Genomic DNA, 15,425 nt, shown 5'->3' on the forward strand with positions numbered 1-15,425 from the left:
AGAAAATTAACCCTCATTAGCCATGGTAACGTGGTAAGACTTGTAAGCCATACTGCTACTGACGGATTTGAAGTTGGCGCACAATTCCTTTCTTTCGCCTGTAACGATAGAAGCTCAAACGATAATTACATATTTTTTTCTCTTTAAACTATAAGACATCCGATGCCATTACTGGTACTTTTACTTATAACCTCTTATAATGATCGTTTCCACCCTTGCCACTGTCCGCGCAAGTGTGCTCAAAACAATAGACCAGCGTTAGATCGTATTGGCACGATCGTGCCTTTAAACTCCGTAAAAGTCCGCACTCCTACAAAAGAAAATCATTTAAAGTGCAGAAATCACGTTTTAATTACTATTTTCAACATACGCTGGCAGGTCAATCTCACGCCGGCAAAAAAAAAAAAGGAGAAACCATACCGGACCCGTATCGGATCCATTTTTAAAGGACCCGAGCGCACTGTGCAAGTGTAACGGCGGATACCCTTGCCAAACGCGCCAGGGATCTTCTGCCAAAAACCCATCGATAAACATGATAAATGATCGTACCCTCGAAAGGAAAGCAAGCAGAGGGCCACAAATAGACCTCCAGTCCATTTAACGAAGGATAGCGCCAAGCAAGGGCGAGAAAAAACTTTGCAAAAAAAGAAGCAAATAGTCGATCGGTACGCCAACGCAGCTAGTGATCGTTGGCATGCACAAAGAAGTGAACCCTGTAAAGGCTGTTATGCGTTTTTTTTCTTTACCATTCGGCTCATTGCATCCGACAAACAATTGCTTTCCTATCGATGCATAACATACATCCTTTTTTTGCGTCCTTTTGTGTCGCCCGCTGTCATGCACTTGCTGTTCGATCCTGGCTCACAGCATGCACAAAGCTAAAATTTGTGAAAAATGACTTCCAGTTAATCATTGTTTTCAGTGTCATACCCATTTGTATGGAAGTCCCATATGCTTGCTTGTGTCTGCTCTACAGTGATAACACAGAAACACATTAACGGACGGGCCAACAAAACTACACAAAGACAGCAACCTGTCTGCTGGATTTCGTGGCGCCACATAATCGTCATGGTAGAATAGAATTGCACCAAGAAAAACAATCGAATGTGTAACACACGGGAGAAAAGCTTCTTTTTTTTGCGGCACATTGCAAAACGGCGAAGGGTTGTGCAATTTGGGACTATTTGTCACCTACCTGTGGTGCATTGCTTCAACGTCTTCCTGCTGCTGCTGCTGCTGTTGCCACTGGCTGGAGCCTTCGTCGTCTTTGGTGTTACCGCCGACGTTGTCAAGATTTTGATAGCGTTCGTCAGCGTTCGGAAGCTGCTCTCGGCTGGAAGCACCCTTGGCAGAAGACGGCGTCATCATTGCACTTTCTCCGTTCAGTATGCGTTGAAATTTTCCTTCTGAGAATGAGAAACCGATAGAAAAGGAAGCGAAAGAAAACGTGTGAGTTAGAATTGTATTTGGGTTTTTTTTTGAAATTTTTTAAATTTTGTTGGGAATTATTAACTTTGATTTTGTGAGATGGATATTTTATTTGTATTTTTATATACAACTTTTTTAATTTCACTTGAATCTCAAGTTTGAATCATCGTAATTAAACTCTTACAGGGTTTCTCAGACCAGTTCAACATTGTAACACCATAAAACGCTAATCCGACATCGAATATGCCATTCAACCTCATTAACTTGTCTCAACGCGAGAAAAAAAAAACATTCAACTCCGTCGCATCCCAACTCGACATTGGAAAGTGCCTAGTTGTCAGAGCTATTATGTACACAAATTTTATATAATGTTTATACTACTTGGATTCACAGTATAATTCCCGCAACATTTCAATTGATTCTAATCAATCAGGGTGATCTGATGGCCGAGGCGATTGCGGCGCCGGTCTTCACACGGTAGGACCGGAGATTGAATCCCATCCAGGCTGCCTCCTGTACGCAGAACTGTCACTATCCAGCCACGGGAAAAAATAAAGTCGAAGATAGAAATGGCAGACCGTGACCTTTCGAAGCTGTGGTGGCAAAGAAGTTAAAGAAGAAGAATGCTTTACGGAATAGAAAAAGCATTAAAATATCTAAAAATTAACATTAAAAATCTAACAAACGATGTCTCCAAACCCAGGTAAATTGTACTTGTATTGTTATCTAGCTTTAAGCCGTCCTTCAAAAACAATATAAAAATAAGCAGTATAACATAGAATCACCGAATTGAATCATCAGTATGAGCATACTGACACATCCGTAAAATAGGGGTTTCCATTGTAGAGTTGGGATTTTACGGAGCTGCATATTTGTTTTCCCGTGTTGAAATGCGTTACAGCCAGGCAACATGATGCGAGATGCCAAAAAGATTTCGCTAAAAAGAGGGGGATATGCGAAATTTTTAACGAAAATGAATTGCATTTACGATGTGGGATTAGCGTTTTATGCCGTTGACATATAGTGTTGCAATGTTGAACTGGTCTGAGAAACCCTGTAATAATATAAATCAATAGTATTTCATGTTATGAGACAAATTATTGAAGAGAACCAAAACTTACACCTGGCTTAAGACCACAAGACTATTGACCCTATCAGAAAAAAGGTTACATCAATCCTATAATAAGTAAAATCTGCAATTGACGGTCACTTTCCGTTGTCCATTTTACTTTGCTTGGATTTTACTTGATCGGAATCCATCCATGCATTGCCCATTGGCTCACAGATTGATTTCAAGTTCAATTTCCCTTCTTCGTTCAACCCACAGAAACCACAGCATATTGAAGACTGCCAAAAAAAGGATTGAGCGTTATAATGATTTAAATTTCATTTCTCTTTGCTCGTACTAAATTCGCTTCGTTAAAACGTGCTTTGATGTTTCGGGGGTTGTTTTATGTCGAACAGGATATTAGGGTCTCTAGCGAAGTGAACGGCGTACCTCTCGATGGAGTACGGAGCAGCAAAGAGCAGTGATCTCTATCCGAAAAGTGTCTACTTCCGATTATACCGTCCACAATTCCAAACCTTTCGCAAACCTTCCGTCTACATTGTAGGTTGATCGCGATCCTCTGTCGGACAAAATAAAGGAACGACACAGGAAACGGAAGAAAACGCATCTCAGTAGAGGAAGCGTACATCTCGTTACCATCACTTTCGATTTGCTCTTTTTGTTGGCTAAAACCCAACCGACAGCCATGAGGAAAGACCCTAAGGAATCCCGAAAGGAAGCAGAATGCTTTATATTCTAAGGCAAGACAGTCCTGCATACAATTAGAACTTGCTAAAAGGCACTCGCTTTCGGTATTTTCCATTTCCGAATCATAGACCCACACTAAAACTGAGTAAGATGTATGGAAAAAAGAGATCAGGATCGACTCCTAGCTAGACCGAAAGAATGACGGAATAAAGGACAACCAGCCCCGGTTAGGAGCCTAGCCATGTGTTCATCATTTGTCCAACACGTGCTGCTTTGCTGTAGCTGGAAGAGTTGCGAAATTTGAACTACAATAAATAGCACACTCGAGCACAATTGACGGAGGGCGTACAGATCTCGTTTGGAAGGCCTACAATTGAAAGCTATACAACCTCCCGAGGATGACGCAAAAAAAAACGACACGCATTTGATGATCTTTTCCCTTTTTCTGAAGTAATACGCGTGTCATAAAACCCAGACATCGAATATTTCCTAGCACGACGCATGGCGTACGACCTCGCCCTCTCTCGTGTGCAACATATTTCCATAAGACTTGGAACGAAGCATCCGGTGTAAACTGGTGCCGATCATGTTTGAACACGTGCGCAGCGCCAGAAGTATTCAATTCTGTACTTCCCTCTTCCAGCCGAATGCCCGCCGTCTAAAGAATGTCCACAAGCCCTTCTTCAGAGCAGTCCCTTCGAAAATTTGGCTTAGAAACAACGTCCATTGTCTGTGGGTGTCCTTTGAACCGTGCAAAATAACACTGTGGATCGTCGTGTGCATCGCGAGCGATACACGCCTTACAGGCCCAACCGGACGACGTTAACGTAGCTCGATCCGGCAGGAACTGCGCCGTGGTGAGTTGCCGCCGCTGTCGAAATTACCGTCTCGAAAAAATAACTCGAATCATATCCGGGCAACGAAGTGATGTGATTCCTGCAAGAAGGGGGCAAACAAAAAAACAGCTCAGTAAAACATCCTCGGCCTCGAAACAAATCAAACCACCCGTGCTAACCGTCGAAAGTGGTCAAGAAAAACCGTTGAAAGCAGTCCATCGTAGCGACCGTTGCACCTGTTATGTTGCCGGGCGTTGCCTCGCACGCACCAGGTTCGAGGGTTCGTTTCGCTTTCCTTGGTGGGCACACTTCTTCACACTTCCGTGCACAATATTCCGGTAAGGCTATTTCCATTTTTCTCCCCTCCGTGCTGGAACAATGTTGGAGCAGATAGTTGGGCAGAAGCGTAAGGAAGCATTACTCCGTCGCGCTTACCGCCGCAACTCATGTTTCGTGCGGAACAGCAGACATACGGTGGAGATATCTGTTGCATTTCGGTAGAAAGAACTGCCTCCAATAGAAGAAGGCGGTACATTAATGATGGCGACAAACACAAACTTGTACCCCTTAGTCGGTCCCACTGTCTAGGAATAGTTTTTTCTTACTCTTGTACACCTTCTCATGTAAATGTACAGCTCACTGCACCGAACAATTATAGCGGCAGCAGGTTGTACATACAATATCCCGCGCGCCAGTTCTTTCTAGCGAAGCAGGAAGAAAGCAAGGAAGAATGCTCAAGCGCTTTTTTTACGCTCTGACGAGTTCTTCAACGGACGTGGACAAGTGATCCATGATTTGAAGCACTCGTTCTACTGCGTACGAACGATGGTAGTAGGATGACCGTTAGGACGTTGCCGTTGCGCAACGCAACTACGCAAATGTGTGGTACAAGCATAGGACTCCACTCTCCACAAATTCCACCTATAATCGTGTAGTGCGTGTATCGCAAGTTAAACATCAGCCAAATAGTTTCCTTGACTATTTATTTCACTTCCGGCATTTACAACGCCAGTCAATGCGTGTGTCTGTCTAGCAGAGACGACCTCAAATAACCGCACACCGCACCGCACGCACTAGATCAAATATTGATCTAGCAGCAACAACTCACCAAACTTTATCACCTCCAAAACTTTGGGTTTGGAATGTGGAAGTTTTGATGTTCAAACAGATAGAGCGATCAAATATGCTCGAAGGACAACCAACCAGATTACAGTGAGCAAATATGATTGATTGAAAATAGAATGTGAGAAAGTTTGGTACGCAAAAAACATTCTGCGATCTGTAACAGAAAAAAAACCCGTCTCTTGATAACTCATACGCGTGCTCCTAGTGACATATAATTTAACAGTCTTCAGGGGAAAAAAAAACGTAAAAGACTTTTGAGCTATTACCAACGTAAGTACACCGGAAACTGTACACAAAATCAACCCATCTAATCGGAAAGAAATGGGATGAGAAATAGCAGCATCAAAATGGCCGAGACGTCGTTGCCTATCGGATTTGATTCAACGGGCTTAGGCTACACACAGTCATAGCAGGAAAAGCGTTAATCTTTTTTATTCCATCCGTTCCGGTTCATTTCTATCGTTCATCTTAAGCATCAATCACTGAAAACTGTAGCCGAGAAGAAGGAAAACAGCCCTCATGCTCAAATCCTTTCTGCTATATATCGTCCGGTAGAACATAAACTCGTCTAACCAGACTGGACGTTATAACTGTCCTCGCCATATCACTAGTTTCTGCGTACAGCAGTACATCTCCCGAGAGTGAGAAATGCTTGAGAAATTGCGTCAGCAAAACAGAAGATGTCACGTCACGGCAAAGGTCAATATGATCGCTTAATCAAAACTAGTTCAAGCAGCGGCAGCTGTACGCAACTCGAAATCCAACTCCGGACCCACAGTACCCCATCCTCTACAGCCGAATTATCCGTGCCGAATCTAATAAGTCTTCGCATTGTTCTCCTGGTGCCCACCCGAAACGGTGATCTCTCGACTGGTAAAAACAATCACCAGGACACCCCACAAGATGACCATCTCGGTACCGAGTGCACGTCCAAACAAACAACCTGAAGAACCAGTTAACCTCTTCCGCAGCACGAAGACGTCGACGCAATCGAAAGGTTGGTTCGGATCAGTGCCGGCCGGCAAGTACGGGCACGTTCAATCCTTCCCTTATCTCAACACCGTCGAGATGCAGTTTTTGCTCGGCGCCCGAGATAACGCAATCAAAGCCAAAGCACCAAAAAGAAAAACGACATTACTATCGGACTTTACGTACGTACTCGGCAGCTGAAACTGAACGACGGCAGGAATGTGCATCATCATCAGCTTCCCTCGCTCCTAAAACAAACAAGATCGAACGACACGTATCCGCTGGACGAGTGCGGACTAGCAGCTAGGAGGTATGATTATTTTAATTTCAAAACTCTTAATTTATGCATCATCCCGTTCCGGAGGACCTGTAAAGTATTTTTTCCCCGCACAACACCCAACAGGAAAAACCGGGCACGAGCAGACGCATAAAAGCCGGAAAGTGGAAGTCCTCCCAGATCGTTGAGGAATTTTTTTTTTCGTTCGATTTATCCTACTTTTTTTAGCAAATAAATACATTTTTTTCGAAGTAAAACTTTCGAAACGCAACTACTTTTACCGTCAACCACACCAGTCATTTTGAATTTCGGGGCCACGAAAAAAAATGGCCCTCCAACGTATGGTAAAGCAAACGCCGTGATTAATCTTTTGTCAACGGTTCCCAAAAAAAAAACTCTCTGATCCCGAAACTGGTATCATCAAAATTGTCAACTATCACCGGCTGCTACAGGCTGCACACAGTCTAGTTCTTTTTTTTCGTCCGGACATTTTAATGTGCTTCAAGAATTCTCATGCATAAAATAGTACTTAACCAAAAAAACAAAACGGCACACACATATCCATTTCCTTGAAAAAATGATACCCTCAGCAAAACGATCTCATCCTCCCGGTGGAAAACAGTGAGCACCACAGTCGATTTCATCATTATGCATAAAGTCGATGGTGACAAACAACACAGTTTTTCTTCCGGGTGCAGCACCTTCGGATTGAACAGCGGGAAAATCCAAACACGGTCTCACGCGCACGCGAAAGGCTTGCGTTGTATTGCGTCTAGCTTTAATTTCACATAATGTATGCTCAAGCGTTTTTACCACGATGCAGTACGAACATCTGAGCTGAAATGCCGCGATGATAATGTTATCAATCATTATTTTAAGCACCAATTTTTTTTTCTTCTAGCTCTCTATTTCTATATCTCCAGCAAGAGAGCATGCGGAACCAAATGTCCTTCTTGCATTTTAAAATGCCGCGGTTTGCTTCCTGAACGATCGCGGGAAGATTCCACTGCAGGCGGGTTAGGTAAAAGCGTTCTAAAAAATCAAATTATATTTGTGTCTGGCGCACCAATTCCAAACCGTTCCCCGGTGGTAAGAGATATTGCTCGGGCGCGCGATCTCCGGGTGGAAAAAAAATACCAGGGGTGCCTTCAAGATGGGGTGAAAAAAGATCGACATTCACGTTGCCTTCTTTGCATTACCTTCAGGAAGAAGGAAGTCTTTTCTGAGACACCGGTGCATCTAAAAACGAATCAGGGGTAGCATTTTTTTTTTCAATGCTACATCCTAGATTCCTTACGCTCTTCCTTCCGAAACTCTGGCACCACATTTTCAACTGCAACTTCTTGTCACTCACCAAAACTGCCTTTGTTGCCGTGTAGAGTGCATAAACAATCTTACTTTACGATACTGTTCCCTCAAGACCCAAAAAGTCCAATCCACAAAACAAATCTGTTGCTGCCTTGCCCATATACGCTGCCGTCGTACTGGGTGAGCAAGCGAGCCCAGGGAGAAGAACAAACAAAAAATAACCACCACCGATTGTCCTCCGAGTGCACAATCGTTGGGTGCTGTTTTTAATTCCGTTAAATTGTGCTTCTTTTGCTGGAAATAATTACGATTTACCGATTGCAACTCCCGTAAACATTGTTGCACCCATAAATCCTGCCGGCGAACTGTTGTACAACGGCCAATCCTTTTTGTACTGTGCCGCACCGCACAAAAAAAGAAATTAGAAATCCCGTGCAATCATTCACCAACTGCAGCACTGGTGGGGCAAAAGGTTAGCAATGTTGATGGGTAAAAACTCGCGCCAAAAATATTGTCCGATTACTGAAGGTTATCAGCGCCAGGCGAATGGGCCCATGCGCTAAGGTTGCAGTCTGCCAACGGTCGTCTGCAGTATGTATGGATTAGAACGTACGACCGCAGCAACACTGTCGATCCTGCCCGGGGCCGTACACTAGCTATCGTTTTTTTGATAAGCCCAGGAATTACTATCACCGGTTCCTGGTTGCAACCCCGGTCGCACGAGGAAGTAACCGGTGTAGCACGAGGAAGAAGAAGGTGGCGAATAGCTTATGAATGGGGAGGTTTCCGATCGCAAACGCAACATCTCGTGCTTATCGGAGTAACGACGCCAAACCATCCTTCACTTCTACCGAAACGGAGAGGAATTTCCGTTAGAATTGACCTACAAACGGCGTTGGTAAACATTTCGCTAGATTTTTTTTTTGCTAATCTTTTCGCCGGCGTCAACCGCCGGGTGCTGATAACGCATCGTGGCACAATGATGTCATTCGCGGTCCTTATCTGCGTACTAGAGGGATATCAAAAATGGCATTAGTTGTGCATGTGCATAGTGCGATCAACAAGGTCATTGTAGTTACATGGCATGCACATGACTATGGGTCGCGTCCTAGGTGCCAGTCTTATCGGCAGTATCGTATCACTATTTGCTCGTCCATGACGGTTCTAAATACTGTGAAATCCATGCATCTAGAGACTATAGTATTTTGTATCACGTCAAAAAAAAAATGACAGCGCCATCAGTAGATTTGGACCACTATTTGTCAAAATAGTCTAATAACTACGTTTGAAAGTATGCTCCCAATATCAGCTTTATCTTCGTGCGAAGAAGTTGGAGATATCTCACGATCCTGACTTTTTATTGGCGATTCAGCTTTTACGGCAACCTGTCCTTTCAGATAACTCTTGCAAGAAGGTACAGTATTGCAGAAACTGATAAAGCAAACTCGGAAGCTTGGAGAAGGAATCCCTCAATGTAGGCCCGAGAAGTCTCAGCAACTGGGTAGTCCAGTGGTCGAGGCGACAGGTCTCGATACGGCAGAACTGAGAATCCAATCCCTTCCGGACAGTTCCTCCGTAGTGAGGACTGACTATCTCTAGATGACTGGCATGGCATAGCTGGTCGTTAGTAATCTCAGATTGGGATTAACCTCGCCTCCTCTGTCCATGTTAACGGCCTAAAAGGACTTTACGAGCTGTGTCACATGAGCTAAATATTTCTAAGAGAGAATATTTCGAAGAGACTCCCTTATGTCCACTAGCATCTAGTCCAATGTTTGGGGTAAACCTTTACGTAAGAATTATTTTGCTGTTGAAAACTATTCCCATTTCCAAAAACGGATTCCAGGATCCCTACCTTATCTGATATCAAACGATAGAAATGTTGGTTCAATACGAACATCTATAACCACAATACACACAAAAAACCCAACGATAAGATTCTCGCGTTACACGTTTTGTTCACCCTGCCAACGTTTCCTTTTCTATCAAACAAAAAAAAAAGACTTATTGCACCTTCAGACAATGGTACAAACGTGGTCTCAGCTCGCGAAGACGAGGTGTTAAAAAAGGGGGCCATTTTCCAGTAATCAAATAATGCACAGCATATTCATATTTCAATCACGATCCGGTCCTTTCCGAATTCAACCGAAAATATATATACTTCCACCATTCACGCATGACAGATTCACTTAACGCCCTGTCCATCGCCGAACAGAAGAATGCTGTTCCTTCCAAAGGGCTTGGCGGGTTCAAAACTGACCATGCTCAGGAACATAAACCTCGGGTAATAAACCAACGAACTAGCACAGATTCTGCCGCGAGTCAAGTAGGTTCACATTTCTCCGGCCGGGCCAACCTCTTCAAGAGACAGGACGCGCAACGCCGTTGACCACTTTCTGACCAGTAATAGTTCTTCCGTAACATGCCCGCCGCGCCCCGAAAGGGTCAGGCCGTTTAATTATGCATTAATTTCCGCGGACCGCGGAGTACTGACCGTGCCCCGTACGAACCATTGTCCGGATGCACATTACATGCGATCTTTCGCGGGTAAATAAATCGTAAAGGACGCACACCTGAAAGAATGGTTTAGCATAATGGGAAGAAAGGGCAAGATAACACCCGGTCAAGACGCTGGTCAAACAATGGAAGAAAGTTCGTTTGTTTTACGCTCGAGGGCAACCCGGTGTCTCCATCACCCTTTTTCCGCTTTGCCCGGTCAGGCATTACCGTAAAACCAAAGATTGAAGTGGCCAGTCAAGGGGGCGACGGCCGCCGGTCACTATCATATCCTGGCAGCACCACTTCACCAGGCGAAAGAAACCGGTAAGGGTCACTGACTTACACCGACGTTACGCTGACCTTTCCACTGATGTCCCGCGGCCCTGGGACATCTTTTCCCCGCTTAGACCTAAACGGTGGTTCAGCCCTTTCGGACCTCGCGAGATCCGCGGTCAGCTTTCCCGCGTCCGGTACCCGATGGGAGCGGCATTGTTCTTCAAGATTACGGTTTATTTTGATTAGCAATAAAAATAAATCACAGCTCCCGGGTCTTCTACAAAAAGGGTTTTACCGGCTACAGCGAAACCCTCTCGTGGGACCCGCGAACCTCGCGAGACCCATCAACGCGTACGCGAGTTTTGCATCACAACGATCCAGCTGCAGTCGAGAGTCGAGAGCAAGAAAGGGTTTGCAGCTTTACGCGGGCACTGGTGCTTAGCGAAGCACATAAACCATTCCGCCGTGCTCATTAGAAATCCTCTTCGCGGATGGTTCTCAGGTAATTTAGACGGACCTTTCCTGACCGAAGAGTACTCGAAATTTTGCGTTACCGTTGTTACTCGTGATGATGTATCCCAACTACAGATCCTTTCAGCGTCCAGCTGCAGATGTTCCATTGCCCACAGATCTTCTACCCCTCCCGAGTAGGAACTGATAATTTATGTGTTATCTCATTCCACACGCTCATCATCTCGGTGACATTGATGGTCGCTGTACCAAGTACGCGCTCTGCCCTCTGCGCCCGAAACGACCGAAGTGAACGGTTTTCCCTTTCACGACAGCGCACATAATCGTCCGAGAAAATCGGCAAAGACAACGTTCCTAATTGTACTAATCCAAAACAGTCTCTTCCGTGGTTCGGTCGCGCACCAATCGCTGGTCAAGGAACTCCAGTTTTCGGGATGCACTGGGATGGGATCTAATAAAAATGAAAATTCACTCCGTAACGGTTCCTCTTCCAAATTGCCGTTGGCTTTCCCTTTTTCGGGATGAGTTTGTTTTTTTTTTTTTTTGGTTTTGCTTTCTTGGATGCGTCCTTCGCTCGTTCTTCCGTTGGGATGCAATTTTCAAACGATGTGTTCCCTTTTTTCTTCTCCCTCTCTCGCTCTCTCGGTTCGTCCTGTTAAGATCCCTACCACAGGATCTACTATCCTTGCCCATAGTGCCGTAGTTCAGCGACCTGTATCCAGGTAAACGAACCCGAAAAACCCGAAGCTCAAATTCGTTCACCTCAGCATACACGAAACAGGATCCCCGATTGACGTTTGATAAATCATTGATCCTGATGATCATCCCTCCGCAAATGCCACGCCGGGCGAGCTCTCCCTATACCGTCCCATAAGCGCAGGATGCACATCTTCCCCATTACCGAACGTTTCTTCCCGGGCAGGACCATCACAGCAACCAAGAAATTAATGTCCTATTCACTTCATCAATAGCAAAAGAAAGGATCGTCCCATCCCGGTGAATGCTATCACCATTCGTCGTAAGATATTGGGAGGAAAAGGGAAAATCCAAGACGGTCGATCGCACAATATTTTGCGCAGTTGCGCAAAGTTGGGAGGGTAACGTGTGCGCGCGCGAGTATGGCTTTTTGCAGTTGCAACCAAGATGCATCTGTCCGGAAAGCAACAATTGCCAGCAACAGGCCAATGTCATCATCAAGTTCTTGGCGCCAGACAGCTGTAGTAACTGATGGCACTGTTTTGACTTTTCATTCCTCGCGAGCTAATAGGAATGTGGAAGACACTCCCGAATTCTCCAAGCACCGAACGAACTTCCGTAAATGCATTGCTACTGATGGTAAACCTTTTCACCAACATTTCCCTACCAACTCTGCTCAAACAATCCCAATAAAACCCCCGAGCGCTTGCAGGCGTGATTTTCCACACGCAAATCAGGCACCCAGGCTTCTAATCGCATCTAATCAGCCCCTGTCTTCCAACGCTTACTCTACGGTTCTCCCCGGCAACACTTTGCTTCGCTTAATTTGATTCCATTGTTGCTGCACAAACGCATACCACCATTAGCATAGTCACACCCTGTGGGATACCATTCTTCCGTTTTATCACACTATTTGTCTATCTCGGCAGCCCTCATCGACCGCGTGCACGGTGCGATTCTTACCGTTTTCTCATTCATCCGCATCCTTTGTTTGGTTGCAATTTCCATACGCCTGTGTGCCAATATCCTTCGAGCAAATGCGATTCGGTTGCAGTTGCGTTCTGTCGAAATCCCTTTCTTAAACGCCGAAAACTATGCTTCACCCTGGTATAAAAAAGGAAGCATTGCTATCTTTCTAATCGATATGCCGAGGGATTAATTACGGCCAATAAATTAAGGGGCTCACCGACGTGTTGTAAAATGTACAAAGAACTTCGATAATTTATTCATACCTTCATTTTTGCCTATCAGTAGAAGGATGCAGACGAGGCGAGCTTTGAGCAGTAGCAACGTGGCAATTTGGCAAGGAATCGCAACAAAAGGGATATTGGGCAGGCACCCTAGGCGAAGGCCAACATTCCGGCACATCCTATACTTTCACCCTCCTTTCGCTAAAGCCTTTCTCCTTAGTGCAGTTTCGTTGCAAAATCTATTTGTCGGGTTAGAAAGTGCTAGGGAAAAATGGATGCCTATTTTCAAAAGCCGAGTTAAAGGAAAGGATATCAGAGTGTATCGATTGAGAGGGAAAAATGCACCCCGAAGCGATATTAATCGAACGGGCGAGAAATTTGTCCTGCGGTGTGTGTGTGCCAGTGCCAAGCGCCTGCAGAGTTTGTAATACAACAAATGTATGTAAGTGTACACAGAGGAAATATTTCAAATTTAAGCGGCTAAAGCGGTGATTCAATAAGATAATTTTGATGGAAAACTAAATTATCTTAACCTTAAAATCTTCAAATCTAAAAAACAGAGCGGATAACTCAGTGGTTTCAATATTGCTCGACTCTTACGCCCAAGAAGTATTCTCAACAATTAAATATGCTTCTTGGCTTGAGGATGAGATCCTCCAATAGCCGTAGAATAGTCCTCCAACAGTCCTACTATGCTCAATAAATTTTATTGCTTTTGGACGAGATTGGTTAACAGTCTTGGACGACGCACCCACCAGCTCAAACAAATTTTCTGAGGCACTATTAGTCGCCATTTTCAAGAGACTGTCACGTGGACGGCCTCGTCTCAGACACGGACGGAGAGTTTTATGGAGCAATGTCTAGCTTCAAGTACGGGTCTAGAACTCCTGAGATCTAACTTTCTCAACGGAAAAACTACCAGAAAGAAAATGTTCAATTGCAGGTCCTCAACATTTTGGACACAGATGCTCGAAAGCAACTGATTAAAGCTGTAATACATTTGCTGTACCTAACTTAGATAATACTAAAGACAAAAGATGGTTGAGTGGATTACTAAGACTCCCAGGGCCATCCCAAGAAGAGTGTATAAATTCCAATTCCAGATAAACATTCCATAGTCGCTTATCCTTTCCTTGGTTTCCCCCGTTTGCAACCAATTACGTAACGCAATAATTGTTATACTTTATGTCTTTCGCTGCAAAATAACTTCATCGACCCAAACGCTACAGCATCAGCCGAAAAAGACAAACGAACTCCAACCCGTTCATGCCGCGGGAAATGGGAAGAACACATCCCAAAAAGAATCACGGCATGCACACACACAAAAAAAGGCCCAGCAACCTTTCACTAAAAGACACATTAATATGCAACTAATTAAGTTTAATGAGCCCGAAGAAGGAGGTTCTCACAGGGACCACACTTAGGAGGCACAACTTGCCGCTTGCGGAGCTGAACTATCAAAGAAAGAGAACGCAAACCAACTCAAACTGATCTTCTTTATGCAAAGGATGCAATAACCATAACTTTCCGCATTACTATTAATGCTGTCATCTTCCCGGCGCACCCAGATTGTGCTCTGTCTGCAGTTTAAACATGTGCCCCTTGCAGCATTCCCGCGGGGCGTATGTGTTGCAGCGCTTAAAAAAGCGTTCCAAGCTTTTAATTGCTTCGCGCATCTCTATGACGGTGGCTATAGATACTGAGCAAATTGTTGAAACGATTCCGAAATCGATCCAGTTTTTGGGGTGTTCTTTTCTTTGCGAATTTGGTTTTTGACTTCGTTTTTGCAACAGTCCATTTCCGTTGGTCCCCAGGCTCACAGTGCAACACGGTGCCAACGCGCAGCTCATTAACTTTTCAGCTCGGTCTAGAACAGATTCTTTCGTTCGTGCTTCCAGTTTCGCTCGTTGAAAATGTCATTGACTTCTCAAAGTAAAGAAGTTGTTGATTTTTTGCTGATGCTGTTTTGTAGAATTTTTTTATCCTCATCTTTAGCCATTAAATTCCGTTCAAGAACCAGCATGACACGAAGCGGAAACCAAAATAGTTTCATGTTTGGCAAGATTTTCTACATCTTAACTTAGAGGGTATTCTTGAGCAGACGAAGAACAGTTACATTCTGTGCAGGGAAGTAATTCTCCCCCATTTGGTAAGAAATTGAACAAATATCGATACTGTTTCGATTTTTTTGTTCGTCCCTCCCAACACAACTTCAATTGCAGCTGCACATAAACCTTCATATGGAGGTTTCAGTTTTTTCCCCCCCGAAATAAAAGTCTACCGTTTCTCACCGCTGTGAGCTTGGGCGCGGGAAATCAACTTGAGTTCGATTTTTACCGCCGTTTGATTGCAGGCCAATCACACTATCGGAAACGTGCATAAGTTACCGAAATGTTACACACAACCCAAAACACTATTGATCGGCAGAACAACCAAAACAACAACTGTTTGCCTCGTTTGGTAACAATTCGAAAGCCTCGTCGTTACACACGCAGCGCGCTAGCCATTCTTAGCATGTTTCTAAATTTAATTAAACAATAGAAACATGCTGCGAGAGTGCAAGATCATTCACCGATCAGGGAACCGTCGCCTTA

At 44.5% G+C, this 15,425-nt stretch overlaps 1 protein-coding gene across 1 annotated transcript in view; it reads right to left on the minus strand.

The window, feature by feature from the left end:
- The window catches only part of LOC118502694 (M-phase inducer phosphatase-like), a 108,664-nt gene that overhangs the window by 82,682 nt on the left and 10,557 nt on the right, over window positions 1-15,425 (minus strand). The window contains exon 3 of the mRNA XM_036035210.1: window positions 1,196-1,406. Within this exon, the coding sequence (XP_035891103.1) occupies window positions 1,196-1,406 (211 nt within the window). The remainder of the gene's footprint in view (window positions 1-1,195; window positions 1,407-15,425) is intronic.

The sequence above is a fragment of the Anopheles stephensi genome, chromosome 2, assembly GCF_013141755.1.
Source record: "Anopheles stephensi strain Indian chromosome 2, UCI_ANSTEP_V1.0, whole genome shotgun sequence".
In the NCBI taxonomy this organism is placed as follows: domain Eukaryota; kingdom Metazoa; phylum Arthropoda; class Insecta; order Diptera; family Culicidae; genus Anopheles; species Anopheles stephensi.